A 26,021-nucleotide genomic window follows, 5' to 3' on the forward strand; every position below is an offset into this window, starting at 1 on the left:
AAAAAATAACCGTGACCATTTTAATAATTCATTAGTAAAATCTCTAATCGTCGTAAATTAATAAGAGTCAATTTTATTACATAATAAATAAATAATTATAAATAAAATAATAATAATAATTAACTGCCGAGCAACAAATGGTGCGAAAAAAAAAATTGATATCAGAATTTTAAATATAAAAAACAAAAGAAATACATGGAACAATTTTTTATTGCCAATTATTAATCAATTGTATTTTTAAAAAATCTGCAATCAATGACAAAAAATTTTAGAATTTTTTTTTTTATTTTTTTTCAAAGATTTTTTCATTTTCGGAAGGGTAAGAAAAAGTTAATTACTGCAATGATATGAAAGTATTGAGTTAACTTTCATCGGCTCAATTAATTTTTTTATTGATTAATATCATTATTATATAAGATATTATTTATACTTGTATTTATTTTTTTACTTGAAAATTTGTTTATATATTTAATTTATAAGTGATAAAAATTAATTATCAAAATTATTTGTAATAAAATAAAAAATTTTTTTTATTTTTTTAATAAAATGTTATTAATAATTTAAAAAATTATTATACAGTAAATTTTGATAATTATTTTAAAAATAATTTTTTATACGTTTAATTAAATTGTAATTTTAAAAAATAATATCAACGTTGTAACATATTTTGTATTTTATGTTTTCATTGATTTTAAATAGTCAATAATTGTTGTTGTTATTACAATTATTATTATGGGAAAGTATTAATTGATTATAATTTATGGTGATTTTTTGGACCCTAGTAATTTTTGTAGAAGGAAAAAATTTGTATGCTCCCTGAGTAAAAATTCCGATTGATAAATTTTTCAATTTGATTAAATCGAAAATTTCCATAGAGATCCAAAAAACGATAGAAAGCCAAAAAAAAACTCAATATCATTTAACTGAATCTTTCAATAAGAGTTTTTGAACATGACTGTAAAATTTTCAGCAGAAATTCTTGAGCCATTAACTCATCTGTATCCAAAAATTCTGATTGAAAAATCAACTGTCAAAAACTACATGGACCAACAGAATTTTTCGCCATGCCTGCACTGAAATTTGAATTCCTGCTTTTGACAGGCAAACGTTTTCGGAAACCAAGTCAAGATTTTTTTTCTGTACGCATGCGTCATTCTTGTTACAAACAGAGACGAAAATTCAAACTTTCGGTGCAGAATTTGTGAAAAATCGTTCACAGCATGGCATAATAAGACATTTCAATTTACGTGTCTGCCAGCGCCGTCTTTAATCGGGTACGCAATTATACACGTGTGTTGGAATGTCCTTTGCTACCTTGGTATGTAAATCCTACTAGTTTCCATGCGGTTTTTGACAAATGAGTTGATTCTATGGGAGCTTTTGAATAGGGAAGTAGAATAACCAAGTGAGTTTACTGTAAAGTCTTGTAAAAAATTAAAATCAAAAGACAGCGGTCAGGTTCTTAAGCAATTCTGCAGCAAGTTTAACCGCATCCGTCTTACCCAAGTTTCTTTGGTAAGTCACACCGCAGGTTTATGTAAGACATTTTGCGAAACATCTAGTCTCCGACTTACTGAGACAAAGATGCAGATTTATGTAAAACAAGATACAGATTCATGTTGAACTTTTATAAGAATCTTACTAGGGATATAAATTTTCCAGACACAAATTCGTCTGCCGAAAATTAATAATGGATTTGTTCTTTAATTAAGAATCAACTAAATTTTTTAAAGTAACACCTGAATTTATCGTGTGAAATATTTCAGGAAATTAAAAAATTGATGAACTGACGTCAGTTATTTTTTTTTGACGCGTTGAAATTTTACTGATTCCTCCAGTGAAAATTTTATCTATTTTCAGGAAAATCAATAAATTTAAATTACCCTCAGTAATGACGTCTACTGAATTATTAAAAATAAATAGCTGCGTAAAAAGATCAGTAAATTTAATTTAAAATTAATATAATTATTTATATATAGAATCTCCATTGAACTTTGACTGTTCAATTTAGCCGATAAATTTAAATAAATTACGTTTAAAATCGATGTTGAGTAATTTAATTTCCGTAGGTAATAAAACGATCGGTAATTAACTAAATTATTAATTAGGATAAAATATTTTTTAACTTGACTCAATTATTTTATCAGTTTTTGATTAGTAGTAACTGAGTCAAAAAAAAATATTAATACTTTCCCAGCATAAATATATCATTTAAATTAATAAATATAAATTTAAAAAAGTAAATATATATGAATATTAATAAAAAAAATCAATTTAATGGGACTCAATAGCAGTTGTACAAAAGAATAAAAAAAAATAATAAGAAAAGCGTTACCTTGTTGTGTTTGAATGGTGATATTTAGAAAACTTATTGAAAGTATGAGACCCTATTATTGATAGCTATGAAATTGGACTACAGAAAACTGAAAAAAGGATAAAATAAATAAATTAAATAAATGAAATAAAAAAAAATTCTTTTTTAACGTCATACTATTCATTCTATTGAACAGAGTTGAAAGAAGTTGATTCGATACTTTTCAATACAACGCAGATGCATTTAGAACCTAAAAGAGTTAAATATATAAATATATCAGGGCAGTAAAAAAAATCAATGCATTCAACCCATTCCGGCTTAATTTTTTATTAAATTAAATAATTTTTTTATCTAAAAAAAAAAAAAAATACCACATATTGGTTCATTAACGTCACGATTATTAAATAACATGAAATTGCAGAATAAATACAGACGATCAAATATATAAATACTAGACTGCGTCAAATAAAGTCGATATATTTTTTTCGGTTGAGCGTAAAAATCACATTGTATGTAACAAAAAAAATTGAGTACCAAATTGGGCTTCCAAGTCAATTAAAAAACGCGCGCTCGTTTAAATAAAATTTCCTATTTCAATCAAATGGAAAATTTTCTTTAACTTTGAAATTTTATAACTCGTTACCGGATCAATAAATTGGAAATACTATAACGTATTTTTAAGCAGAATTGAATGCTCTACAAAAAAGGTATCTTATATTTTTTTGATAAATCTAACCGTTCAAAAGTTATTTGAGTTTAAATTCAAATTTATGGTTAATTTCTATGATCATGAAGTTAACAGACAGTTAAAAATTTTCCGATTTTTTTTTTCGACAAGACAATCACAAAAAAAAAAAAATAAAAATATGCACATGTAGGAAATTTCAAAAACTATAAGTCTAATTTTTTAGAATATTTTTTTTTTTATAATTTATTAAAAAATGAGACCTTTGTTAGAGCGCTCAAGTTCCACGGGAATTTCTTATGGTTTCAATTTATTGATTCATTGACGAGTAATTAAATTTCAAAGTTCAAAATTTTTTCCATGTCATTTAAATGGGAAATTTGATTCGAGTGAGCGCGCACTTTGTAATTGAGTTGTAGGCCCAAATTGGTACCCAATTTATGTTGCAACATTCATTGTAATTTTCAAAAGTGACCGAAAAAAAATATCAATTGTATTTCGCAGGCTAGTATACATATATTTTGTCGTCTGGATTAAAAAAGTATATGTAGGATTATAAATAGAATCTGTTAATATATAAGATAAACTAAAATTACCCAATTACTAAAAATAATATCATGACATTAAATTTATTATTAATAATGATAATGATAATAATAATAAGTAATGTCTTAATATCATTTTTTTTATATGGGAATACAAAGTGTATTACGGTGGAATTTAAAAATAAATTCTTAATGAATTTAAAACGATTAAATGATCCTTACAATTTAAAAAAAAAAAATATAAATTTTCTCAGTATATGTCTGCAATCATGTATCATAGAAAAAAAAAAAGAGCCATTCAATTCAATAAAATGTATGAAACTGAGTATATAAATTTACTACCTATTATTTACCTTCCTCTCAATTCAATTACATGGCAAAATTTTGCAATTACTTAATTGAATAAATTCTACACCAAAATATACCGCGGTTATTAAATGATGATTTTTTTTCCATCAATTTATTTAATTAACTTTGTAAATTAATTTAATAATAACGAGCAACCGTAACTGGTTTATTTTAACTTCAATACTTTAATTATTGATTTAATTAAAACATATAAATAATAAACGATTTTATCTCTTGATATTTTATTATAACCCAGTATATATACTTATATATAATGTATATTAATATATATCGTTTTTTTACTCATTTATTTATATATATATATATTTTTGTTTTATTACAGATAAAGAGTTCTAAATTTAAAAAAAGTAATAAAGTATATTATTATAATAATAATAATAATTAATACATATTATTTTATTCTAGAAACTTATTTATATCATTGGAATCCTTTAAATAATTTTTACTATCTTCTATAATCTATAAATTTATACACTGTAAAAAATCGAGAGTGAATACGGAGTGATTATGGATTTTATTTAAATCCGAATTCACTTTGTTACTCGGAGTTTCGGAGTAAAAAAAATCACTTCATTTACGGAGTGAATATGAAGTTTTTTTTTAATAAGTGATTTCGAAGTGATCTGAATTTTTCGGAGTAAATTTTACTCCAAACTGGAGTTTAATATTAGAAAAGACTTCCCTTCGGAGTAAATTTTACTCCAACCTGGAGTTTTAATTTGAATATTAAAACTCCAGGTTGGAGTTAATTTTACTCCAAGAATATTCAATAAATAAAGTCATCCGCTTTGAATTTACGCCGAATTAAATTGGCGTTTACTCCGAAAATTTTATAGTGTATAGTAAATAGTAAAAATTAATAATTAATAAACTAAAAAAATTAATTTAATATAACAATTATTTGTAAAAAAATTTTTTACTTTACATCTATTTGCTCGTAATATTATTATTATTATTATTTTATGACATATAGATCATTTTAAAGATAAAAATAAAAAATATACTTTACAATATATAATTATCATAATTATTATCAAATAGATGCACTTTTCGAGTGCTTGCATAGCATAAGTGAAATTGTACCCATATTATAAATTTATTATTATGAAATCATTCTTCTCTCAACACAAGTAAACATTTTTTGAGCAAGTCCGCATGTGTCTGTAATATTTTAATACAATTAATTAAAAATAATATTTATTAATAGAATTGTAAATAAAAAAAAAAATAATAATAATAATAAATATATTTACCTTGGCATGTTTTATTTCCAATTCAGTTAATTCAATTAAATTTTTTCTAAAAGCGGCTATTCGTCGAGTTTTGAAGTCTGTTAGTTCTGTAATTAAAATAATAATTATTATTATTATTTTCATAAAATATTAATTAATTAACTAGATTATTTTTAATTACAAAACCTAACCTTCTTTTCCTTTGTCTGACATTTGCTCGAATTTTTCACAAGCTTCTGTTTGAGCTTTCTCGGCCTACATACAAAATTTACTATTAATAATTACACTAATTAAATATTTTTTATTAGAAATTATTTTTTTTATTAAGCTAATGCGATATACTCATGCGATAGCTTTAAAAATATATGAAATGAGACCAATGAGTTCTTAAAATATTATTATTCTTTTTTTTTAATTACACACTAATGATTAATGATTAATATAACGCATTATGAATACGAAGCAATGATAAATTAACTATATAAAAATATATATATATATATTTAATCACGATGCATTTAGACACATTAAAGTAAGTACACACACCTCAGCAACCTCCAGTGCCTGAAGAAATTCAGGAAAAATTAAATTATTAATTAAAATTTATCCATAAATATTTTATAATTCTCTTAATAATTACTTTATTTTTTATATTTAAATCCCATAAGCAAGTGTTAATGCCGTTAATGTATTGTGTTAAACAAATAATTCCCATGCATTGGTTATATATTTTAATACTTATATTTATATTAATATAGACTGTAAAAAATTAAGAGTGAATTACAAGTGATTGAGAATTTTATTTAAAGCCACACTCACTCTGATTCGTAGTTTTAATAATAAAATAAACTCTCCCTCGGAGTAAATTTTACTCCAATTTCACTCCATATTTAATCCGCGTTCACTCCGCAAATTTTTTACAGAATAGTGTAAGTATTTAAAAATAGTAAGAATATGAACAAAAGAAAAGTCATTACCGCATGGACATCTTTGTTACGAGCACGGGCTTTCTCTAATGTACGATTAGCTGTTTCGTAAGTATGTAAAGCTTTCAATCTTCTGACAAGCAAACGTTTTGCTGCAGCAGTATCTCTCATATAATATCTAAGAGTATCTGATAGTTTAAGATCTTCATCTGATGCAACTCTGCCTTCAACTTTCTACAGAAAGAGCCAAAAACAAAATTAATAACTTGATTTCGATAAGTCTTTCTGGAATCAGTCAGGCATGATATATTCTAATAAACAAAATAAACCTACACGAATTTTTTCAAAAGTCTCAGCAATTTTAGTTAAAAACCTTTCCAATTTTCCGGAATCGGTAGTCGCTAATTGCAGTAAATTTGTCGAAATTTTGATGTAGGAATCAGCGACATCTTTATGTTTCGTTGTTTGTCGATCTGCGCGAGATGTAGCTTCTTTAAGATTGTTGTGATACTGTTGTAAAAATGCCAACTCTTGATCAAAAAAATCGTTAACATCTTTAACAGTTGCTGATAGATAGTATTCATCAGTTGTTTTAGATAATGATTTAACTAAACCGCCGAATATTTCTATTTTGTTTTTACCACGAACACATAAATCTTGGTCGTATTCAAGAAATACGCGTAAATTATGATCATTTCGAAATACTGGATGATGAGCTAAACGTGTTAGAAACATTTCGTGCATTGCTACTGTTTTTTTAAATGTAGCCAAGTATTCACTGTAATTAATATATATTAATGAATAATATATCATTTATAATAATAATAATTACACGGAAAAAAAAGAATTCTTGGCGCGAAGATTTTTTTACGCATAAAAATTCTTTTTTTTTCTGTGTAGGTTTAATTTATAATTTCTTAAAATACAAACGCTTCTAATTCTTGTTTCATTTTAGTAAATTCTTCACGTGTCATGTTTCCTTCACCTTCACCGAGTTTTTGTAATTTTTCACGCGACGCATCAAAATCTGGCCTTGGTGGACATGGCGGAATCTATTCAACAAAATAAATTATTTTAAATATTTAATAATCATTAAATATGAATTTTATTAATTATTAAAAGCAGTTGAAACAAGATGGCGGCTCGGCGACAAAATGGCTGACTGAAAACAAAATGACCCCCATGAAAAAGTAGTTTATCGTAAATAGCATTTATAAAATTATATATGACGGTATTTTATTACAATGCATTTTATTGAAAATAAAAACCGGATTTTTTGGTCCAGTATATCTTTCATTTATTCAATTGATTGGTTGACTTAATGCACTGATAAAATTGAGGTTAATAATATTCATACATTATCAATCGATTGAAACTAATATTAAAATGTATAATGAATAATAAATTGTCCGGCAAAAAAATAACAGTAATATTTAAATTGTTTTAATTGAATATCATTATACTGTATAATTTAAAAGTTTTATCCGATGGATATGACTTAATAAATGGATAAAATATCTATTACAAAGTAGTTATTCTCAGGACCAAAGTTAAAGATTAACAACTAAAATCTGTGATATTTTTACAGGTCAAAAATCGAACGTCTATTTACGACCACGCTTTAAGTAAAACACAGTTTGAACATTTAAGTTCATTGAATATTTATAATAACTGTCTGTTATGTATATTTTATAACAAGTCCTCAAAATATTCAATACTCACATCTCAATAATTCATTCTACTTTTAAAATTAAATTAAATTAATTAAAGTATTATACAGAACAACATCTATAACCACTGAAGATATTAATAAGTAATTTTAAATATTTCAATCCAAGTATTTTATTTTAAAAACGTTTCGATCTTCAGTTACATTTAATTCTTTACTCCTAGTATAAATGGATTTTCTGTGGTTTCCCAATACTGCTGCACTCCACTGTAGGGCATCTCGTAATGATGCAGTACAGTAGGCACAAGTCGGACCAGATCTCACAAGTTTACAGGGAAAAAGAAGGAAAGTGAAAAATGAAAATGGTCTAAGAAGATATGGAAAATGAAAATGGGCTAAGAAGATATGGAAAAGAAAACTGTAAAAAATTGTACAAATAAAGTACACTACTACACTACTAATAAATCATTATTGTTATTGACTTGTTGGGTATTGATATTGGAACAATTGCTTGCGTCTGTACATAGTTTCCAATATTTATAGTTGATTCAGTGATACTGTTTGAGCCTCTAGGCCTGATCGATCAAATGACAATATGGATATATTTATACAGTATGAGTAACCAATTCAGATTGATTAGTGTAATCTGTGTAATCTCTTATTATTCGAGATTGTACTACGTCCTTGCAGTAAAAATTTTCAAAAAAAGACTTGTAATAATTTTATCCGGCATTTCAATACGCAAATTTAAATTTATTAAACATTGAAAAGTAATTGCTTAGAGGATAGGAGCACCTGTGGCCACGGTTAAATTTTTGTACATTTAATACTTTATTTGAAGTAATAAAAAAGTATTAAAGAAAATTGTATTGTAATCGTTTGATAAAAGTATCTTTGATTACATTTAAAAAATAAATTGTCATTGGGTATTTTATTTAAATTTTTTAAGTGTCCGAAACTGGGCCTTATTCCCGAAACCGGTACCTCTACCCTACAGATCTCACTGTTTTAAAATCAGGATATTATTTTAAAATCGACATGAAATTTTTTTTGACTATACATATTCCAGCTGTTTATTTAAAAAATAAATCAATCAGCTGTCAGTTGTCGGCTGCCTGTTATTTTCATTGTAATGAATAATTTGAAATTGAAAGAACAATAATAATCAATCAGATAAACAGCAAGCTGCTGATTATTCACAAAAGATAAAAACTAAAATAACTTACAATGTAACCAGCATATTCCTCTTCCTCTTCAAATCTGTCGTGCAGCCAAACGAATTCTTCATGCTGCCTCACAACAAGAAATTCAGATTTTTGAAACTCCGGTAATGTTGTTTTTGTATGGACCGTAAATTTAACTTTGTCTTTTTCACTCAGTGCGTCTGATATGTCAACTTGCAATGACTTGTCACTCAAGTCAATGTTGTCCGACTGAATAACCTGAAATTTATGACATCCATTAGCTGCATCTCCAACAAATACTCCGATACCAAACAATGTATCAACAGTAAATTATTTCTCTCTTAAATAATTATCCACAAAAATTTTCTACACAGCAATAAATAAATAAATAAATAAATAAATAAATAATTTACCTTTTTAGAAGGCGCAGTATTTAAAATGTCTGCATTATCACAGATTCCGTCCTGCAACATTTTAATTATTTATTTTTTTTCAAATTTTCCCCGCGCTCAGTATTTATAAAATACAATAAATCTAATCTATACTTAAGTACTAATTAATGTAGATTACTAATTAAGTAATGAATGAATTATTAGAGTTTAAATAGTAGAAAACCGGGTATAAAATGATAACAGGTTCCACCTACCATCATGGCGTCTGTAGATAATTCAACACTTGTTTTTAAATACCAGCAAAATAGTATTTTATTATTTATTAATTATAATTCACGATCACTGAACACTTGATTGTATATATTGCACTTTTATATATTTATTATAACAATAAATATTGGGTTAGTAATTATATATATATATACATATATGTCTATATGTATTTATTATTTAAATGGAACGTAGCAGTTTGTTAGTTATAAAAACATGTTTCTTGTCATCTTTTTAACTTGACTACGACTACAGTTGACTAATCAGCTGCAGTGCATATTATGAAAAACGATGATAATATATATACATATACATATATATATGTATATGTGTGTATATAATGACTACTGCAACGCGTCATGTGTCGTGATTTTTTCCATTGGTGTCGTTGTAGTCGAATTGTAAATTTAATATTTTTGAATTTGGCGGCAATTATTTAATTTTTTAGGGTGCATTTAGAAATGCTTTCTCTAGCTCTCGCTATGTATGGCAAAACTGAGCTACAACATTTCCGAATGCACGTAGAATAAAAAATACACTTGAAATTTTTTATTTTTATTAATTATTCTGATTACTTGCGCGGTAAATTTAAATATTTGAAGAAAAATTATTAAAAATGAGAAAAATTAAAAATCGTGTCAAAATAAAATGGCGGCATATGATAGAAAAATATTTAAAATATTAAAAAAAAAACACTTGAGTGTTTGAACAAACCTTGGTGGGGAAATAATGTGCAGAAGGGTGTCCTAATACACTTGGAGATTTGAATTAAATTGCTCCAAGTGTATTGCAGCTAAAAAACGTCACTTAACTGCTATTTCCCACCAGACGATGCCAGATGATTTTGCTCAGGAACTAGGAAGTCATCAGCATCAGCCATCAGCAACACTTTACACCAGCACTGAACACTCAACACTTAACGACACCACAGACACTTTGCACAATTTAAATTTCACAAACACTGCACAGTTTAATTAAACAATAACTATTAGCAAAAAATTTAATGGATAATTACACGACGCCACTGTAATACTGTGTTTCGATTCAAACGTAAAGAAAGATCTGGACTACTACTGCCATTTTTGATGATACTGACTGCCGCTATCGAACCGCTAGTTGATACAGAGCAATCGATTTTGGGATTCATCGAGCGCCCCCACTCTAGCTAAAATTTGAGCGTCGACTACAGCGCCGCGCAGTAGCGGCAACTTAGCGCGAAATTTCAAAATTGAAATTTGATAATTTTATTAAAAATTATTTGTCAATTATTATATTAATTAGTGTGCATTCGTAAATGTTTTAGCTCTCGAAGGAACCCTTAATTTAAAATACATTGTGAGTCAGTTTTTAAAAGTGATACTAAAAGTCGTATAAATTAAATAATGATACTTGAATGTAATTAATTATTAAACTGACATTGAAATAAAAAAAAATACAAAGTTTTGCAATCGATTATTGATTTGATTTCCAGTTAAAAGTAAATGCATTTAAACCTCAGGTTTATTTAAATATTTAAAAATTTTAATAAAACCTAGTCAGGTTGAAAAAATTTTAAAATCAATTTTCAGGTCATGCTTTGAGGTCATGCGATAGTTAAACACTCAGTAAAACTAAATTTAAATATTTAAATAAATAAATATAAAATACGAATGGTCAAAAAAATAATAAAGTTTCCATTACTCTTGATATACATATATATTAAATTAATGTACATTAAATATATAAGCATATATCAAATACCAAGTTTATATATTTATATTATCAATTAAAGTAATAACTGTCTTAAATAAAAGCTTTTTAAGATTTTACTTTATTTACTTTTTTTAAAATTTATTATTTTTAATAATAATTTTTTTTACCTTTACGTTCTTTGTACCTATAAGTCTTTATTTTAAAATAAAAATCATAATTATACCTCAAGATATTACAATAATAGTAATAATATCAAGTTACAAGATAAGAATTCATTTTCCATATTTATATAATATATATATATGATGTTAATTATTTTGACTAGTCTTAAAAGCAAATACAATCAAACAATGTGCGTATTTAAATTCCAATCAGCACATTTTACATTTAATCATCATCTGTCATATATTTTTATTTATATCCATTATCATTTGTCATATATATATACTTGCAATTATTTATATTATAACGATATTTTTTATTTCAATCAAAATAAATAATCATACCTTGGTATTATTATTTATTTTAATTATCGGATTCTCTTATGGTAAAAAATAATTTGTATTAAAAAAAATTAATTAATTATTAATCAATAAAAAAAAATGAACTCTGCATTGAATTTAAATTTGACAACAGCATGGATTAGGCTTTTGTTTATTTAATTAAGCAGAGTTTTAAATAATATACTAATTAATAAAATAATTATATAGTTCACAATCGAAATTAATATTAATAATAATGATAATAATTAATTATGTATACCATTAATACATATACATCATGCCATTTAGATGAGCGAGTAAGTATCATTCCTGCTCATTAACGCACTTAATTTTATAAATTTTATTTATTTATTATTTATATTTATCAACATAAAGATTTATTAAGTGAAAAGTCATTAAACTTTTAATTTAAAAAATTTATTATTTTATTTTTGTGTAACATAAATTATTAAAGTGGTAAAAATTTATGTAACACGTTATCAGATTTATTTAACGGCACGTTAAGCGCGCGCTGTTATGAATATTGTTATTTGTTACTATTAATATAACATAATAATCATTAACTACATGGTACATTTAATGATAGTATTAATAATAATAATAATAATTTCTACAACAGCTAATTGAATATTAAATGATTTGGAATTTATGTACAGAACTTAATGAAAAAAATTAATATTTAAATAGTTAGTTAAATTAAAATAAAGATATTTATGACGTAATTCGTTACCTGGGGATGCGACAAAACAATATAGTAATTATAGATTAATTGTACAATTAAGTAGTAGATGATTTAATTGTATATTCATGTTATAAATATAATTATTCAAGAGCAGGAATGAGACATTTAAATGTATATATTTTTTATATTGAAGGATAATTGATTGGTGGACATGTTACTCTCAGACCCTAGCAACAACCACCGCCTTGTGCATTACCTTGACCTCCGGTTCCTGATAAGCCTCCGGGACTTGTTGGTGAATGCTGTGGTCCTATTTTTATTCCATTAGCCTAATAATTAATTATTGATTGTTATTGTAAATATTCCTAATTAATAGTTTATTTAATGAATGCCATTCTCCGACTGTAACCCCATTTTTTGAAAATATTAAATAACTTTCAATTGTAGTGACTACATTTTAATTTTATTAATTAATTTAAAAAAAAGTTTAAGCATTATATAGTTATTACTAATTAAGAGTTCAAATTTGTAATTCTAATTATGAAATACTTCAATTTTTTTTAATTAATTGATAAAATTCAAATATGCTTATGACAGTTGTCATTAAAAATTTAAAAAAAGTGGGGGTCAGTCTGATAACGGTCTTAAAATTAAATTTAAGGAACCTCGTTGTTGATATCAAAGACGCCTTCTTGAATTTTTTCATAAATTTCTTTGGCAGTATTTATGAATGCCTCTTCAACATTGGCAGCTGTCTTGGCACTAGTTTCCATAAAAACTAATCCGTGTTCACGTGCAAACGCCTCACCCTCTTCTCTGCGAACTTCTCGCCGTGCATCGAGATCACTCTTGTTACCAATCAACATAATCACCATGTTTGAGTTTGAATGTTGCCTTGCATCTTCCAACCATGTTGTTAAGTGATTAAATGTCTCACGACGGGTTATGTCGTAAACTAGTAGAGCACCAGCTGCTCCACGGTAGTAAGATCTTGTTATTGAACGGAAAGCTTCTTGTCCTGCCTATTTTATTTTAATTTATAATTATAATTACAAATATACATTTAATAATCATCTATTAATATTTATGATACTTTATACCCAGTAATTTTTTTTTTAATAATTACACTCTACTTGATATTTAAATTCCCGTCTGTTATTTTATGATCGCTTATTTTTTTTTAAATAAATAAATAAAATACATGGAGAAAAAAATTATTTAAAGTTTTTTTTTCACAAGATAATAAAAAATAAAAATACTAAAACTTTCGGATGTCTGTCACTCTCAGTGTCATGTAAAAAAAGGTCAAGTGACGTTTCCCCTTAAAATGCTTTTGTTAATGGAAAAATAATCTATATAGAAGGGGACTGACAATCGGGTATTTTACCCTAAGCAGAGAAAGAAAAAAGACATTACCGTATCCCAAATTTGTAATTTAATTTGTTTGCCATCAATAGTTATCATACGTGCACCAAATTCCACTCCAATTGTCAGATCATGTACTGGTTGAAAACGTTTATCAGTAAATTGTAATAGTAGACATGATTTACCAACACCTGTAACATAAAAAAATAATTATTCAAATATACAAATGCGCTTAAATATTATTCTCCAGCAGTCAGTAGACAACGATTTTCGGATTTTTATCAACAAATTGACAACCAAAAAAAAAAAAAAAACCAAAGACATGCAAATATAGAAATTTAAAAAAACCGTAGCTGCGATTTTTTAAAGTTTTTTTTTTTTTGAAATTAGTTTGAAAAAAGGCAAAAAATTATTAGACGTCTGCTAACTTCAGTATGATAAAATATTTAAAATCAAAATATTAAAATTGTAATCGACGATTAATAAATAAATATACAAATTTATACTAAATAACATGAGTCATAAATTTTTTTTTTACTATGCATTCCTATGCGAATGCAATGATTTTTTTGAAACAAACAAAAGGATTAGTCATAAAAGTCATGAAGTTTTTTTAAAAAAATGATTATTTATAATTAATGTTTAAAATACGTTATTGTAATGAGTAATGAGTAATAAGTAACGAATGTATGAAGTGAAAAAGATAAATAACCAAAAGAAAGTTTGTAATACGTAAGTTGTAATGAAAACATAGCTGTCATACCAGGCGTAAAAGCAAGAAAATCTATCAACCATTTTATGTTTACGATAATAACGTATTACACATTTTACAAATTTATATATATATATCTACAGAAAATAATTACCAGTATCGCCAATTATTATATACTTGAAAAGATATGCGTACGACATTTTTAATTAATGTATTTTTAAACTTTTAAATGCAATCGTGTAATCTTATTGAAATTTATTTTATTTTTATTTTTTTTCGAGACCACGACACAATAAAATATCTCCACTTCTTATTCTTTATCTTTCTCCCCTAGGTAGTGACGTCATTCAGTGACTTCGCGTACTGTCGGCCGCTGTCGGAAATTTTTAAAGGTCTACTAGTTTAAATGTTTTTGAATTTTAAATTTACTAAAAGAAGTTGAGATTCACGGAAACTTGGTCTAACAGATTAATAAACTTCTTTGTTGTGATGATAATTAATATATAGATGAGATAAATATATTTTTTATTGATTTATAATCTTGGTGATGTGGAGAAACCTTTATTGTTAAACTGCGCAAGTTGATGGGAATTAACAAGGCGGTATTGCAACAATCAGCTGATGTGCTGCCAACTTTTAAATATTTTCAAATAACTGGTGCTTTTTTTTATAGTTACATAATTTTTGAATTATTATTGATTTTATCCATAATTTTTTAAATTTAATTATTCTTTTTTTGAGTTCATACCAAGTAAACTTTTTAAATTTATTTTTAAATATTTGAACTTGAGAATTTTTACTCTGAAAAATTAAACTTTTGATAAAAAATAATTTAATTCATATGAATGTAAATGTAGTAGACGAGACAAATTTCAAATTACATATAAACGAATTAAACAATTTAAAAAAATACACATACTCATTTTAAAATTCTATAAACGCGCATTTTTAAATTTTATTAGATTTTTATTTAATTAACTTATTTCAAAATTTTGAAAATTGACAATTGGCGGCTACATTCACACTCATGTGAATTTAAACCATCATTAATAAATTTTTATTATTAAGGGATAAAGTCAATCAATTTTCAATTCAATTTAATTGACGGACAAAGACTTGTCACCTAAAATAGAGTCAGTGTATTTTAAAATCTCAGCAATGAACTAAAAATTTCGTAATTTTAAAAATTTTAAATCGTCTCCAAGAAAAATTGTTTTAAAATTCTCATTTACTAGAGATAGAATAAGGAGGGGAAGGAAAACAAAATTTTTAAGGAAAAAATAAAATTATTACTCTTGTAATGTTTTCTTTTTTTTTTTTTTTTTAATTAAAATTTCACTGGCCAGACGTGGGTTCGAATCCCAGTGTTAGCTGAAAAAATGGTTCTGAGATTAAGCCTTAAACTATTAATTAAAATTAAGGAGTCAAAAAAATATATATGAAAAAATAGCATTTATTTTGTAAAAAGTATTGTATAAAAATTATAAAAAGCATATATACATATTTAATAATTAATATAGGTAATAATAATAATTATTAATAGAAATGAAAAAATATCTACATAAGTAAAGAGAGGAATAGAGACTGGGATGTGGCGTCGTGTTAATCATTCGCCTTTCCATTCAATACTCAAATTTTAAAAAATATTATTGATAATTAAATGTCCGTATTGACAAGCTCTCTCGTGTTACGTCGTATGTATTATACTCGAATGGCAAACTAAATGAATTCCGGTAATTAATACTTACAATTAAATTACAATTCAATGGCCATTCAAATATCAACTGTCATAGATAAATAAATTCGCGTATTATTTTTGTTAAATCTCTTACACATAATTTTAAATAAAGTGAATTTAAATCAAGATGTAAAAGATGAATCGTCAATGGAATCAGAACTTTCAGAATTGCTTTCAGCAGCATCAACAAAAGCTGAAGACAAGTCGCCGGATAATTTACTTACTCCTTGCGAACTAACATCATACATAAATATTTCTTTTTCTCCTTTGTTTGGATTTCTCGGCCTACAAAAAAACAATATAATAATAACAATAATAATAAATAAATAAATAAAAATAAACTGCAGTAAAGTAAACTATTTAAAATAAATCTTACGTCGTTACCAATAAGACGACAGACTGTTTCTGAGGCTCCGTTTGACTTTCTTGTTCCAACCATTTTTTGTAATTCTCAGCGCTGGGTTTTCTGATTAACTGCTTCAATGTATCACCAGCTAAAAACTTTGCTGGCATTGGTTCACCAACTTTTTTCCCATATCTCGAGGACTGTTGCTCGTCGTCACGAAAGTTATAATCAACTGGCGCGAGAACGACAACACTTGAAATTTTACGGTCTTTAAGTTCTGGTACATCGGGAATCGGAAAAGATGCACCGCTTACTTTTAGTGGCAAGTATCGATTATATTGCGTATTATCATCACCAGAATTGACGACGTTTACCGGTTTAAGATGAGTAGCATCATCACGTATGTGCTGATCAGCAATTGCTTGGCCTTGTGCCGTATTGGGGTCGAAGTGTACTACTTTCATTTCTACACCTCCAGGCTTAAGTGTAGCTTGCTCAACTTTTGTGGTGGTTGTCATTACCTTGTTAGGTTTTATCCCCACGCTGTTTTTGTTATTATTGTTGCTATTTATATTTTTATTATTGCCATTGGTATCGTCAATAATCTTCGGTCTCTTGGCAATAGACGGAATCGGTGCGCTGGCAGCAACAGCACCACCTCCGGCACCGTAGAAATTGGCGAGTGCCTCGGGCGGCAAATTCTCGATCGGGATATCTCCGACCTTGTCGTAATCAAGAACTTGAATATCCGCATTTCCCAAGATTCCAGAACTTAACAACTGATCTCTAATATCGTCTGGTACTTCATCCGGCAGATTTGCAATGTTTTGTTTTATTTTAGCTTCGTTTTTCGGTGGACTTGTTGTTGGGGCTGTTGTCGTGGGCTCAGTAGTTGTGGTCGGAGGCGCAGAAGTCGTTGTCGGCGCAGCTATAAATCTGGGTATCGATGACCCAGCTGAATTTTCAGTTTTTGGCACTGGGGTTGCGAATATTTTTTGCTTTGGATCCTTGACTACGGACCGATTCCAAATAGATTGATACTGAAACGAAGATTGCTGTGACTGAATATTCGGCAGTGTTTGCCCAAAGTATCCGTCTTTTTGATAGTTTGGGAACTTTGGAGCTGGGGTTTGGCTGTTGGTCTTCGGCACATAACCACTTGGATTAGTTAATAAAGTTTGTTTTTGTATTGTTATTCCAGTAGCTTGTTGTTGGTGTGACGGGAAGCTATTTTGTGTTGTCTGAGAGTACTGCACTGAATGTAATTGTGGATTAGGTGGAAATGGTCCCGGATGAAGAGGATTTTCTCTAATTGCGTAATGTTGTTCTAATTTCGGTACTGCTTTCAAAATTTCAGCTGGTTTTTGTTCTTGCTGTTGTTGTTGTTGTTGTTGTATTTGTTGCTGGTGTTGTTGTAATTGTTGTCGCTGTTGCTGTTGTTGCTGTAATTGCTGTTGCTGCTGCTGTTGCTGCTGTTGAATTCGATTGTAATTAGACTGTTGCAATTGTTGTTGGCTATACTGTTCTCTAATTTTATTTTCCTGTTGTTTAAATCTTTGCTGCTCACTTTGTAATCTTTGACGTTCTTGATACTGTTGTTCTTGCTGATGTTGAAGCTCCTGTTGACGATATTGTTCACGTTGTTTAAGTTCTTGATATTTTTGTTTCTCATGCTCTTGTTTTACAATTAATTGCTGTTGCTGATGCTGTTGTTGATAACGTTGATGCAATTGCTGCTGTTGCTGTTGTTCACCATTAAAATTACTTGGTGAACGTGAATGGGACGGTTGATTTTGCACATGCAAACTCTGATGTGAAACCGAAACAGCCGGTGGAAAGCCTGGCTGTTGCGGATGATTTATTCTAATACCATGTGCTGGTGAACCAAACGATTGAAATGTAAATCGTTGGTGAACTTCCGGCAGTCCTTGAATAGTAATAGGCAGTCTTTGTTGCTGCTGCTGTGGTGGTCGTTGCACATTAATTAGCGGAGACGGTGATTGGAATTGTGGCGGTGGTGAAAAATTAGGTGGGAGTTGTTGTTGTTGTTGTTGAGATTGAAATGAATTAATTCTTTGTTGCGGAAACGTTATCGGTGATTGTGGAGGAAGTAGTGGTGGCAAAGGCGCCGGTGGTAACCGATGATTGGGTTGTATCGCCGGAAATGGACCATGTTGTCTTTTATTATGCGGTGAAGAAATAGACGGCGATGGTGAAAACGAACTCAAGTACAACGGCGGATGTCCATTCGGATTATCTCGATCACTTCGTTTATTATGATTATTTGGCGGTAATTTATCCGATCCAAATGTTATTTTAATACCACTACCATCCGAATGGTATACTTCACTATCAGGCCTTATTATTGCTCTCAATGTCGTCGAAGGTTCATTTAATAACGGCGACTGGGTTACATACTCAGCCGGTTCATTTTTATCACTCAGTTGGTTATCAGAATTTATTTCTTCATGTTCTTCATGCGGCGTCAATGCCGGTATTGGTTTTTCATAAACGACTTTTGATTTACCATTACCCTGATCTTTTTTTTCATACTTAACATAAAACACTTGAATCGGTTCCTTAGTGGGCTTCGATGACGATAACGCCGGCGGTGGTACTGGGGTCGGTAATGATTCATTTGATTCTTTGATAATTATCTCGATAATTGGCTCCGGTTCAGAGCCATAAGGGCTGTGCGACAGTGATTCATCGTGATAGAAATCATCATCACTTTTGGAGTTTGCCAATGGATTATAAAGTGGATCGCGTTGAGAATACTGAACAATTGGTTCCATTTGTACTGCGTAGGGTGGCGGTCTTCCTCCCCTTCGTGTGTAATAAACTTGTTGACGTTTTCCACGATTTTTTTCTTCAACCGCCGTTACTAAAAAGACCGCCGTGGCCATAACTACTATCTGTGACAGAAAAGTTTATAAAATTTAATTCGAAAATCGTATGACCTAATATTTTGAAAGTAAATCATAAAAAGAAGATATCCTTGATGAGAAACTCATTACTTGGTACTCTATTAAATCTGTATACTTATATATATTTTATAGAATGTTGTTCGTATGATAAAAATGGTTTTTCGATCTAATGCAAGTGTACCGAATATGGAGAAACCGAGTTCTGGACGATGTCATTGGTCTTACGTTTATTCGTGTTAAGAATTTATTAAAAAAGTTTCTTTTATGCGTTTCTAATATATATCATCTCATTAACATTATTTTAAGGTAACATTTATTGTCTATTTTTACTTCAATTATTTACTTATTTTCAATTTTCATATATTAATTCATTAGTTAGTCGGTTGTAAAATTATATATTTTTTTTTTGGTTTTCAATTTGAATAAATTTCGAAAAAAATATAAAAATAATTACCACTGAGACTCGCATGGTGTAAAAAGTAATCACTTGTTCAGGTGCAAATAAATAAAACAAAAAAAAATCTTAGTTAACTAATAAAATTATTTAAATTCAAATAACATATTAGAGTGCCGGTACGCGTTTTTCGGAGGATGTCGAGCGGGACCAGCGGCGTAAAGGAACTGAGAAGTGATCGGTCTGCAGAGTCCACTTCTCCTGGTGTAATTCCCACTACTATCGTATTCCGAAGCTTCCTCTCTAATATTGCAGACGTCTCGCGATACCTTTCTCTGGTTAGTGAATGATGTTATCACTGTTTTTTTCTTCCTTCCTCACTATTTTTTCATTATTTATTTTTAAACTTAATTTAATTAAACTTATAAAAATGCACATTCTTTATGAACATATTAAGAAATACCTTCATGTTACACCTTATATATCTTACACATAACATTACACATTAAATGTTGTAATTTTCATAGAATTAAATCATAATAAATTATTTAGAAACCTTTTTATATATGATGATTTGTGTTTACTTAAGAAAAAGTATTTCTTATATTCATCTTCGATGTCACTTTCGATTTATCTGTTTTTTATTCATTTTCATTTTGTTTTAACTTTATAACGGTATGTGGTAAACAAATAGCGTTTAATCTCGACGGGTTTATTAATAAAAAAAAAAAAAAAGATAATAAATAATTTTTTAATTTAAAATTCACTTTCTATTTGACAATAAGTGTATATATTGTTTGGGAAAAACGTGTGGTCAAGTATCATTGAAATAACGATGAGGATGAGGATATAAAAATATATGTATATATATATATATATATATATAAGCTGCAGGCGGGTGACCTCAGGAGAGAGTACATACTTTCCAGTCCAGGAAGAGTCGTTTATAAGAAATACCGATTGCCCGAGGGTGTGATTCGTATCCTACCATACCAAAATTCAGACTTTTATTTTTTTAAATTAATATGTATTAAATATAATATATTACACTAAAAATAATTCATAAAAAAAAAAAAAAGAAAATTTTCTTAATCCAAAAATATATAAATAAATTTTTAAAATTTAATTAATGAACAACAAAATTGATTTATTTATACGAGTTTTATTTTATTTTGCTAAAAATACTTTCTTGAATAATTTAGTTTTATTTAAATTATTTAGATAGAAATTTTGAATAAATTCAGCTAAGAAAATAAATTTGCTGAAAAATGGATAAATAAAAGCTCGCAAAAACATGGAAAGTTTGTAAGAGATAAATGTTAAGTAAAAAAAAAAGTGGAAAATTTTAATAAAATTTGAAAGTATTTGTAGCAAACATTAAAAGATAATGATTTAATTAAAAATTTAAAAAACCAATAATTGAAATTTTTAATTATGCATAATTAAGTGCATTAGTTGAAAGGTAAAGTGGACTAACAGGTTGAAAATTTTCATATTATACGGGCTGTAATTTAATTCACCTCTCACCCGGTTAATTGTACGATTAAACGAAAAAAAAATTACAGTTATAAAGGCCTCCAGAGAAAAAAACTATCAATTAAATTAAAGTAGTAAGTTTGAGTACTGTAATTTACTTTTTAGTTATCTAAACACAGTAATCTAGTGATTCAGCTGTTTACTGTAAAGATAAAGAAATTTTCCAGTTAAATAAGATTAAGATAAATACCGAGGATCGAACGGGCGGTCCTATTGAAAGGTGAAATTTGAATTTTTTAAATATGACCGACAAACATACAGAGTTTATTACACAGCGATGCTGCTTATAATGGAAATTAATGAGTATTAATAATAACAACAATGTATGTTATAATAAAAAATTTCGGTATTTTCCCATATGGTATTTGAATTGACGAGTAACCTCGGTAACATTAAACTCTATATGTGTGATGTGTGGGATAGCTCTTGAACGCTATTCGCTTTTACTTATAAAGATTATGAAGGCTGCGAAGGCCGCTGCTTGGCTTCTTCTTATACCGTAATGTAACCAAGTGTTGTATGTACAGAGTAGAGTGTGGATGAGCATTTGGCGAACGTTCAAACACGGTAGGGATTGAAGACGCGCGGCCTACTTGGTTTATATAAACTTTCACTTATGTTGCCGTAAGAGATCCAAATATTCATTTCCCATCTGAAATGTGATAATGAAACAATTTTATTGTAATTAGACATTTATATATATATACATATATCTCTATAAAAAATAAATTATGATATAAATTATTAATATTAAATTCTTAATAGAGAAATTTATATTATATACTGAAATAACAATTATTATGATGAAAGGACATGTATTTAAATTACTTATGATAATTGATAAACATAATTAGTGATCAATATATTTATATTAATTACAAATTTTTAAAAATTAAATTAAATATCGTATGGGATTTAAATTTAAAAATATTAATTTTCATTGATAATTTAAAGAAATTATTAAATATTTTTTAATGGATTATTTCTGTAGAATTAAAAAAATAAATACTATTTACTACAAAGATGAATGATGAATTAAATTGAATTTAATTGGATTTTTGAAATGTGGATTAATTATTTAGGCCATTAATAAATAGGAAAATTTTTAAGAGCTTAAGGTGGTGGTGATGTGGGTTAATGAAACAATTCTTAAAATTATTTAATTTCGGGTTAATTATTTGATCTTGTATGGGTTTGTGGATATATCTTTATATGTTTATATACGTAAACGAGGATAACGTAACTGGTGAAGAGTGAAAGTGTTGCAAAGTAGAACGCAGAAACTGTACTGCGTTTCATCATTAATCAATAAAATAGACGAGTTTCATTACATATAACTTTTTATGATACTAAATTAAATAATTATAAATTCCCATTAGATTACCTACGCATCCACTACATTTTCTATGAATAAAAATATTTTTTAAAAATTATTCATGTTAGCAAATCGATATAATTGCGCTCCAATTTTAAAAACATATTCCTGATTCAAATTATTTTTTTTTTTGATATTCAGGTTTATAATAATTATTTTTTGATACGTCGATATTGTAAGTAAGAGAAAACAGCTTTAAGTTAAACAAAAAAAAAAAAAAAAATGCTCATCCGTATGAAAGACATTCACAACGATTTACTTTATATACTTTCACTGGTGATAATGCGATTAAAAAAACAAGTCACAGGTTGAACTACATTTAATATTTGAATACTATCAATTAATAATTCAAATTCAGTGTTAACATTACATATAAATGCTCGCAAATATGCGTAATTAAAATTTAATTAGATCCAAGAGTAAAAAAATAAACGATGAGTCAGCCGCGTTATTGAATAAGAAAAATTAAAATTAATTGATATGAGAAAACAGGAAAAGAAATTTAAATGTTTAGCGGGATTTGGTATGAACGGGAATGGCGTTTACGGCCAAGTTGGGTAAAGTAACAATCATGTCGATGTGCACGTGTGAGGTTTGTCAATCTGTACGAGTAATACTGGATAATATATTCAAGATATTCAAAACTTACGGATGGATACTGGACTCATATATTATTGTCAGTATATTTTTATATATATATTATTGTATAAATAATACTTATTATAAAAAAACGTCCGTTTGTTTTTTTTCTCGCGTCCACGCTGGCGACAGTACGCGTGGGCGGTGTAAGCGCGAACTATAAAAAGCGCCGCGGGAATTTTTAAAATTGCGGGTTATTATTAGTACAGGAAATGAAAGTTGATTATTTTTTTTATTTTAATCAGACGTTAAGCACTTTATCAAACATCTTGTTTTTATGTAATATAATTATTAATAATTGACTGGTTAGAGCTAAAGAATTAATTTATAATTAAATTTTAAAATAGGATTTTTATCAAGATGATCTATGGTCGAAATTACCCAACTCATGGAAAAATTTATTTAAAAATATTTCTATTGAAGAATTTGGATCGTGGATACTCAATGGATGCGTAGGGTAAATTATGATAATTAATCATTTATTATATCATATATTTATAAATAATTTACTTTAGGAAACAAGTATGGCCACTGTCATTGTTGGCACTCCGACAGTCAATAAAAATATCAACAATAGATCGCGATCCTGGCAATAAAACTCCATTTGTTTGTAATGGAAATCAATGGAATTATTCAATATTCGTAAATTCCACCGACAATTTATTGAAATCACCTGAAAATAATTTATTTTGTAACCATAATAATTTATTTAAAAAACATATTAAAGTAAAAAAACGTTACGAAATTGAAAATTTTTCTGAGGTAATTAACATCTATAATTATTTATATATATATTGATATTTGTATTAATAATAATTTTTTTAAATAATTAAGATTTGCGCAAAGTGTACATATTTATCGAAATGCAAGTGTATTGTCGACACTGGAGCGGGGATGGGTCATTTGGCACGTCAGTTATCCTACAAATACAATTTATCTGTAGTTTGTATCGAACAAACGAAAGAATTATCCGATTTAGCTAAAAAATATGACGAAGAATATTTGATGACGATTAAAAAACATATACCTAATTTCGATTGCAAACCGTCGTATCACTTGTGCGCTAAAATTTTCGAAGAAAATAATATTTTTAGCGACAGCTCAAGCAATAATGATGAATTGATTAAAAGTATCAATAAAATATTTGAAAGTACTTTTGAAATTTCTTCTATTGAGAATTTCGGATTTGGTTTTATTGGACTGCACCCTTGTGGTGACTTAGCAGTTACTTTGCTCAAACTTTACGTTAAACGACCAAACATTAAATTTATCAGTATTGTTGGATGCTGTTACATGAAATTAACGACTGAGTAAGTGAAAAATTTAATTGATATTTTATAAATTAAATAATTAAGTCAATTAATGAAATGATTTTGTTGCCCTGGGAAATTTAATATTTGAAAATTTTTTCTTGTCGACCTCCGAAGTAGTAAAATTTTCTAATTACAAAATTTTGATGAAATGAATTTTTGAAATTTTCCGTCAGCAATAAAATCTTAAAAAGTAAAAATTTTATTTTATTTTTTGACTTCATTAGAAGAATATTTGGTTTAATTTTTTTGAATACTCGTATATTATAAAATTAGTTATTATTCATAAGTAAATATATTTATTGTAATTATATAAATTAATAGATAATGATAAAAAAAGTTTTATTTTCAATAGTAAAGAAAAAAATTCATTGGGTTATCCATTGAGTAAATATTTAAATAGTATGAGCAACAATTATTTAAGTTATGCAGCATTAGAAGTCGCATGTCATGCAGTAGAAAATTATTGTGATAAAATGAGAAGTGGTGATTATCACAATTTGAAAGTACATGCTTATCGCAGTGTGTTGGAGATGTTACTGATAAAAAAAGGTGGTTTAATAATGCGTCACGGTCGTGTAACCAGCGTTAAAGTTAACGAACAAATGACATTTGATAGGTAAGTTAAATAATCATTTGTTAAATTAAAAATAATATTTATTTTGTGTAATATTTTATTTACAGATACTGTGAATTAGCGACAGCTAAATTTGATGATAATAAAAAATTATTTAAGAGCGATTATCAATGTATGGAAGTGGAAAAATTTTTGGATAGATGGCAGGATGTTGTTGCTTTCGAGGCTCTACGGATGATGCTGGCACCGTTAGTTGAAACGGCTGTTTTGTTAGATAGATTTTTATTCCTATCCGATCATAATTTAAAACCATTAATTAAAGCTGAATTTGATCCAAGACGTTCTCCACGAAATTTTGTATTAATTTCTATAAAATAAACTTTTTTTATTATTTTATTCAACTTAATTATTTTTTTTGTTATTTTTAACATCTCTGTATAATTAATTCCGTTTGTCGGATCTATATATTTTTATATCTGATTATTTAGTTATCTACTTTATCCACAAGAAGCTGTTCCGACGAAAGGACACAGAAATATTTCGTACTTTTTATCCTCCGAGTGACTAAGCGTGTTCTGCGCATCGTTTGTGCGCATGAAGGAAAGTACCGCGATTTGAATAAAATATAAATAGTGAGAG

General features: G+C 27.6%; 4 protein-coding genes across 6 annotated transcripts; 1 reads left to right on the plus strand and 3 right to left on the minus strand.

Annotated features, from left to right (window-relative positions):
- Positions 1-4,183: 4,183 nt before the first annotated feature.
- On the minus strand, positions 4,184-9,874 carry LOC103574982 (sorting nexin-6). 3 transcript variants are annotated; one of them, XM_008554564.3, is made up of 10 exons: positions 9,571-9,874; positions 9,338-9,388; positions 8,967-9,182; positions 7,002-7,123; positions 6,405-6,849; positions 6,123-6,305; positions 5,692-5,709; positions 5,337-5,400; positions 5,167-5,252; positions 4,184-5,074 (listed from the first exon to the last, which is right to left on the minus strand). In XM_008554564.3, exons 1-10 carry the CDS (start codon positions 9,574-9,576, stop codon positions 5,024-5,026), a joined length of 1,242 nt encoding a protein of 413 aa, XP_008552786.1. In that variant the 5' UTR covers positions 9,577-9,874; the 3' UTR covers positions 4,184-5,023. The 3 variants fall into 3 exon arrangements, with proteins under 3 accessions (XP_008552786.1, XP_014299043.1, XP_008552794.1); XM_014443557.2 differs by lacking the exon at positions 9,571-9,874 and having other exon boundaries at positions 9,338-9,397; XM_008554572.2 differs by lacking the exons at positions 5,692-5,709; positions 9,571-9,874 and having other exon boundaries at positions 9,338-9,397.
- A 2,041-nt stretch (positions 9,875-11,915) lies between these two features.
- On the minus strand, positions 11,916-15,100 carry LOC103574972 (ras-related protein Rab-2). Its single transcript, XM_008554553.3, has 4 exons — positions 14,695-15,100; positions 13,880-14,019; positions 13,129-13,485; positions 11,916-12,792 (listed from the first exon to the last, which is right to left on the minus strand). The coding sequence occupies exons 1-4, from the start codon at positions 14,738-14,740 to the stop codon at positions 12,691-12,693; spliced, it is 645 nt and encodes a 214-aa protein (XP_008552775.1). The 5' UTR covers positions 14,741-15,100; the 3' UTR covers positions 11,916-12,690.
- An 873-nt stretch (positions 15,101-15,973) lies between these two features.
- Positions 15,974-20,204, minus strand: LOC103574964 (putative uncharacterized protein DDB_G0271606). Its single transcript, XM_008554542.3, has 3 exons — positions 20,006-20,204; positions 16,655-19,539; positions 15,974-16,563 (listed from the first exon to the last, which is right to left on the minus strand). Exons 1-3 carry the CDS (start codon positions 20,018-20,020, stop codon positions 16,401-16,403), a joined length of 3,063 nt encoding a protein of 1,020 aa, XP_008552764.1. The 5' UTR covers positions 20,021-20,204; the 3' UTR covers positions 15,974-16,400.
- A 3,171-nt stretch (positions 20,205-23,375) lies between these two features.
- LOC103574955 (methyltransferase-like protein 25B) lies at positions 23,376-25,788 on the plus strand. The gene is made up of 6 exons (XM_008554529.2): positions 23,376-23,532; positions 23,843-23,952; positions 24,011-24,257; positions 24,330-24,805; positions 25,161-25,424; positions 25,490-25,788. Exons 1-6 carry the CDS (start codon positions 23,392-23,394, stop codon positions 25,758-25,760), a joined length of 1,509 nt encoding a protein of 502 aa, XP_008552751.2. The 5' UTR covers positions 23,376-23,391; the 3' UTR covers positions 25,761-25,788.
- Positions 25,789-26,021: the final 233 nt, after the last annotated feature.

The sequence above is a fragment of the Microplitis demolitor genome, chromosome 7 (assembly GCF_026212275.2).
Source record: "Microplitis demolitor isolate Queensland-Clemson2020A chromosome 7, iyMicDemo2.1a, whole genome shotgun sequence".
NCBI classification, from domain to species: Eukaryota; Metazoa; Arthropoda; class Insecta; order Hymenoptera; family Braconidae; genus Microplitis; species Microplitis demolitor.

Excerpts from the sequence above, each read along its gene's own strand:
- LOC103574982 (XM_014443557.2), bottom strand. The coding sequence starts at position 9,397 with ATGTTGCAGGACGGAATCTGTGATAATGCAGACATTTTAAATACTGCG. Across the intron at positions 7,124-8,966 it reads AGGAATATGCTGGTTACATT|ATTCCGCCATGTCCACCAAG; the intron begins GTAAGTTATTTT and ends TTTGTTGAATAG. Across the intron at positions 6,850-7,001 it reads ATGAAACAAGAATTAGAAGC|TGAATACTTGGCTACATTTA; the intron begins GTTTGTATTTTA and ends TATTAATTACAG.
- LOC103574972 (XM_008554553.3), bottom strand. The coding sequence starts at position 14,740 with ATGTCGTACGCATATCTTTTCAAGTATATAATAATTGGCGATACTG. Across the intron at positions 14,020-14,694 it reads TATAATAATTGGCGATACTG|GTGTTGGTAAATCATGTCTA; the intron begins GTAATTATTTTC and ends TTTATGTTACAG. Across the intron at positions 12,793-13,128 it reads TCTTTGATATCAACAACGAG|GCTAATGGAATAAAAATAGG; the intron begins GTTCCTTAAATT and ends ATTAATTATTAG.
- LOC103574964 (XM_008554542.3), bottom strand. Across the intron at positions 16,564-16,654 it reads GTCGTCTTATTGGTAACGAC|GCCGAGAAATCCAAACAAAG; the intron begins GTAAGATTTATT and ends GTTTTTTTGTAG.
- LOC103574955 (XM_008554529.2), top strand. The coding sequence starts at position 23,392 with ATGGCGTTTACGGCCAAGTTGGGTAAAGTAACAATCATGTCGATGTGC. Across the intron at positions 23,953-24,010 it reads ATACTCAATGGATGCGTAGG|GAAACAAGTATGGCCACTGT; the intron begins GTAAATTATGAT and ends AATTTACTTTAG. Across the intron at positions 24,806-25,160 it reads TACATGAAATTAACGACTGA|TAAAGAAAAAAATTCATTGG; the intron begins GTAAGTGAAAAA and ends TATTTTCAATAG.